This window comes from Grus americana, chromosome 30, assembly GCF_028858705.1.
Source record: "Grus americana isolate bGruAme1 chromosome 30, bGruAme1.mat, whole genome shotgun sequence".
Lineage (NCBI taxonomy): Eukaryota > Metazoa > Chordata > Aves > Gruiformes > Gruidae > Grus > Grus americana.
Window position 1 is genome coordinate 900,237 of NC_072881.1, and position 5,412 is coordinate 905,648.

Here is a 5,412-nt window from a genome sequence, read left to right on the forward strand (position 1 = left end):
GGCCATACTGCCCCACCCCTGCACTGTGAGCTCAGGGCCAGGACACACATATAAGGCCACGCTCGCTCACCCCGGCCGTGGCAGACGCTGCCTGTGCTTCTGCACGGTGAAGGGAGGCCACGGCTGCAACGGGATCAGGGGGCTGCTGCCCCTCGCAGACCCAGGAAACGCAGCTGTTGGTGCCCTCTGGCAGCAGCCTTTGGTGGCCGACGCCATGACGCGGAATGTTGCGGGCCGGGGGCTGGTGGCGCGCAGCTGCGCCTCGCCCCGCCGGGGCCCGGCGCGAGCCCCCGGCAGCCTTGCGCAGAAGGAGGAGCAGAGGCAGGAGCTGGAAGCGCTGCGGGCTGAGCTGGAGGAAGAGCGGCTCCACACCCAAGAGCTGCGCCGCCGCTTCGCTGCCGAGACCCGGGAGCTGAAGGCGGCTTTGGACAGGGAGCAGCAGCTCCTGGCACAGCGGCTCCAATGCGAGTGGGAGCAGCGACAGGCTCAGTCGGTGCGGCAGCTGCAGGAGCTGAACCAGCGGCAGCGGGTGGCAGAGACCCGCCAGCTGCTGCGCTGGAAGGAGGCTGAGCTCCGCGAGGGGCAGGAGCTGCTGCAGCGGGAGTTCACTGCCGCCGCTCGCCAGGCGCGGGACCTGCAGCGGCAGCTGGCTGAGGAGATGGCGAGGCCCACCAGGAGCATCAGGGAGGCCAGAAGCAAGCTCCGGGACGTCCTCAGCCAGCTCCCGTGGGAGACGGATGGCGACCAGCCCGCCCACATCCGCCACCTCCAGAACCAGCTGCAGCTGGAGAGGAGACTCTTCATCAAATACATCCTGCAGCGGTTCGAGGGCGAGCTGCCCGCCTCCCCCGGCACGGCCCAGCCCGAAGGCCCTTCTGGGCACCAGGGGCGTCAGGAGATGCAGAGCTCCTGCTCCTCTGGCCAAAACGGGCCCCAGGCCCTGGAGGCACTCCAGAAAAGACTGCTGGAAAGCCCCAGCGCTGGGCAGCGAACAACACGCAAGGCTGTGGCAGATGCTCAGCTCCAGGTGCCAGAGGGGGAAGACGTGGTGCTGCCTGGCAGCACGTGCAGCCAGCTCCTGGGGCAGAACACCCGCCTGCAGCGTCTTCTAGAAGAGCTGGCGAGGCAACAGAGTGCCCTTGAGACAGAGAACCGCCTCCTGACAAAGGACGGCTCTGCAGAAGCGTGCAAGGAGGCAGAGAGGCTGCAGCAGAAAAATGCGCAGCTAGCTGCCCTTGCCTTGCAGCTGGCAGAAAAATCCAGGCACCTGCAGGCAACCATCGATCGCCTGGTCAGTAGTTGCAAGCCACTGCCCACCCAAAGCTCCGCTGAGGAACCGTGTATGGCATCGTTTCCTCAGCAGAGGGATGGAGACATGGGAGAGCCTGCCGGAGCTTTGCTGGTAGGGGACAGGCGGGATGACGTCTCCCACAAGGTGCCTGAGGAGCTTCAGGCCCAAGTGGCTGCAGATGAAGGGGGCTCCTCTGATGTGAGCACCCGCTGCCCAGCTTGTGAGGAGCTACAGCTGCAGCTCGTGGAGGTGACAGATGCAAACAGCCGACTGGTGGAAGAAAATGCTCGCCTCTGGGGGCAGATGGGTTGGACACAACAGGTTCAAGCTGAAAATGCTGACCTGAAAGGGCACCTGGCGCGAGTGGCAGACGAGCGAGACTCTGCCATCCGAACGAACATCTGCCTTCAAACCCAGCTGCAAGAGGCAGAGCGTGAACTGAAAGCCATGAGAGAAATGGCAGAAAGGAGTCAACAGCTGGGGAAGGAACTGGAGGAGACAAAGTTAGCGCTCCAGAGGAAAGAAGAGGAAGGCAGGCGTTTGCAGAGGGCTGAGACAGAAGTATACAGGGAACACAACAAAACCCTGCAACTCTTCCAAGCCCAGTTGATTGAACTGAATGGTCAGTATCGGAAGCTAAACAAGCAACGCCAGCAGCTCTATCAGGAACTTGGACGGCTGGGAAGAGAAAGATCCGACCGCATCAATTCCAGGCCGCTCCAGGCTCAGCTGGCAGCAGACAAAGAGACCGTCCTCTGGGAGGCCATGAGAAAACAACCGTCAGAGCTTCGAGCATTCATAGCTCGATACAGCTATGACCCTTTCGATGGTCCCAATCAGCAGCCTGAACTAGAGCTTCCTCTAGTTGCTGGACAATATGTTTACGTCTTTGGAGACGTGGATGAAGACGGTTGGTATGTGGCAGAGCTGACCAACGGCACAAGAGGATTTGTCCCCTCAAATCTTGTGGAAGAGGTTTCAGATGACGGACAATCTGATGACACCGGAGCCTCCGCAGAGACAAGTGACTGATAGAAGACACAGATGATGTCTGTCATGTCTTCTCCGATCTTCTTATTAAATCTTTTCTTAACAATCTCTCTGCGTAATCTCACTCTCTCTCCTGTGTGTATGTGACCTGAAAGGGCGATGTGCCAGCTACTGGGGGGCTGGCGTGGGTGGACTGGGTGCCAGCTACTGGACTCAACCAGGGGTTCCCAGTGCTGTTAGTGGAGTGAATGGGGGGGGGTGTCTGAGTGCAGGTACCTGAGTGAGTGGGGGGTCTCGGCCAGCAGCCACTGGGGCAGGAGCGGTGTGTGTCCTGAAAACTACCGGCTGAGGGGGACCGGCACGAGTGAGGTGAGTGAGAGGTTCTGTGAGTGGAGAAATAAGCAGGGGTCCTAAGCTTCCTTTCATGGTTCTTGACAGTTTGTCTCTCTTTTTTTTTTTTTCCTTTTTTAGAGCAAACACTGAGAAAATAAATAGTCTGTGGAAACACAGCATTTTTTAAGAGAAGTATGTGGTGGGAGTTAAAACTAAATCTGCATTAAAATAGGCAGATGCCTGTTAAAGGCAGAGGTCCTCTTTCTCCAGGTTCTGGAACTAGGTATAAAAGGAGACATTTGGGCTCTCTACTGCAGATCTTTTCCTCTCCCTGTCTCTGCAGAGCCCGCAGCACCCTCTTCATAGGGACCATACTGATGCTGGCTGCTTCCTCGCATTTCCCAGGATCAGCAAGGTCTGAGCTGCCAGGGAACGGACTGAGGGCTACTCAAGGTGTTTTGTCTGTGTTGGGACAGGTCCATGTCTGGTAGCTGGTTTTGAGGCTTGCCAATTTCTATGCAGTATATGCTGCCTTTGGATAGCTTCATAGCTAAATAGCCTTCCAGTGAAACTCTTTTCATACCTCTGAGATGAGTCTTCAAAATAGTCTAGAAATCCATTTCATTCAAATTTTGAAAATGCCTTAAATTGGAGGTAGCAAAGCACAGAAGTCCAGAGTCTAGCTAGGCTAGTTCAGGGCGTAAAGGAGGGGGCTGTAACTGTGTCAAGGTGAAGAGGAAGCGCTGGGGAAGGAGCAGCAGAGCAATTAATAGATGAGAAAAGGGATAATAGTAACTTTCCAATCCATCTTTACAAGTGAAGATTAAAGGGAAATTAAGTCCCATTCATTAACCCCCAGGCCCCGCATGGCATGGGCCACATCCAGACGAGCTGGACAGCGAGATCTGGACAGCCAAGAGAGCTGGACAGAGAGGAACCAAAATGAAATTCAACAAGGGTAAGTGTAGGGTCCTGCACCCAGGGAGGAACAACCGCAGGCACCAGGACAGGTTAGGGCTTGACCTGCTGGGAAGCAGCACTGCGGAGAAGGAGCTGGTGGACAACAAGCGCTCCATGAACCAGCAGTGTGCCCTCGTGGCCAAGAAGGCCCATGATGTCCTGGGGGGCATTAAGAAAAGGGTGGCTGGATGCTGGTCCAGGGCGCCAAGGCCGGAAGGCGCTTTTCACACCCCTATGGCGGATAGGCGAGCCCGTAGCCCCAGTGTCAGTGGGGCTGTGAAAAGGCTGCTGAGGGAGGTTTCAGGCCAGACACCCCTTTGGGTGCTGGCACATTTCACCTGGGAGCAGGGGCTGGACATTTTCAGTTTGGAGGAGGGTGAGTGAGTCCACCTGAGTGTTCAGAATGTGGCTGGGTGATCTCCCCCTTGCTGGGCGGCTACCCGCCCCACCAATAGGGGGTTTCCCTCGGCCACATTTCATATCTCCTCCCCCTTTTCCCTTTGCTTTACTTCCCACTGATGTTGCTCCCAAAAGGAGAGCCACTCCGTGCACCCCTTGATACGGCACAAGAATCAGTGTAGATGTGTACGGGTTCCATCCTGCCTGTCTCTCTCATTACCACACCCCAAAGTGCCATCAGTTCCCCCAGCTGAGCGCTCCCTTCTCCTTCTGGTACAATGTGCTCCCCAGAATCAACATGTAGAGCCACTGCTCGGTACTTCCATAGTTTGCCCTCCCTCCTCCAAGAGGTGTCACTGAACCAGACAGGCATTTGTCAGGTGGGATTCAAAGGAAGGGGCTGCCTTTCTGCAGGAAGGAGGGGTTTCCTCACCTGAGGGAGTGGGTGATTTTGCCTGGCTTTGGAGCAGCTTGGGCGCTCCCTCCCCCCCTTGCTCTGTGTGACTGGAAGGCTCCAGCTGGGCATAGCACTTGTAACCGGTTCCTGGTGGGACTCCCCCAGGGGTGGGGTGCTGCCAGTACAGGCCTCAGGGCATTAAAGGGCCCTCCTAGGGTGAGGGATTGTTGCCGGAGCATTCTTTCAGCCTCCTGCAAGGCTAGACTGACCACAAAGAGGCCTTTCTCCCAGACCCAGTATCGCTTTTCTGCAGCTTTGAAGCTGCCTGAGTGAAACCCTCCGTTGCACGCTGCCACACGTGTAGAGATGTCCCAGGAAGGGCAAAACCCCGTTCCACCTGGAGCGGATCTGTGGGGTGTGCTGGGCCCAAAGCTTGCTATGCCCCTGCTTCAAAACCCAGTAATTTTGGGGCTTCCTCATGAAGAGGGGTCCAATCCCAGGAAGCTCTTTTGCACGTTAGATTGTACAGGGGACGAGCTGTGGCAGAGAAAGCCGGCCTATGCTTCCTCCAGAATCCCAGCAAGCCTAGGGTATGTTGCAGCTCCTTTTTGTTTTCTGGGCTTTCTCTCTGTTGTAAGGTGGCCAAGGTTTTGTTGGAATACACACGGCTCCTCCTTTCCACCAGCTGCCTAAGAACTTCACCTCAGCGGAGGGGAGTTGTACCTTTTCTGCCGGAACCTGAAGTTCTCAACTTTCCAGGTGAGTAATTATTTTCTTTTGGGTTTGTCCCACTGCAGTGGCATGGGACCCCCCCCACCGATATATCATCAATGTGTTGGTACATTTTAACTCCTGAATCAAAAAAACTTCACTCAATAGCCAATGTGACTATTAAGCAGGTATCCTTTATTGCAGCGCTGGGAGTCGCACGGGGATATTTCCACGAGTGTGCGTCTCGACGAGGCACAAATTGTACGTGATTTAGATTACAAAAGAGTTACATCTTCATCAGGTTTCCGATAAATGCAATACATATTCATTA

At 55.9% G+C, this 5,412-nt stretch overlaps 1 protein-coding gene across 1 annotated transcript; it reads left to right on the plus strand.

Annotated features, from left to right (window-relative positions):
• Positions 1 to 214: 214 nt before the first annotated feature.
• Positions 215 to 2,323, plus strand: LOC129197895 (RIMS-binding protein 3-like). Its single transcript, XM_054806699.1, has one exon. It carries the CDS (start codon positions 215 to 217, stop codon positions 2,321 to 2,323), a length of 2,109 nt encoding a protein of 702 aa, XP_054662674.1.
• The last annotated feature ends 3,089 nt before the right edge of the window (positions 2,324 to 5,412 follow it).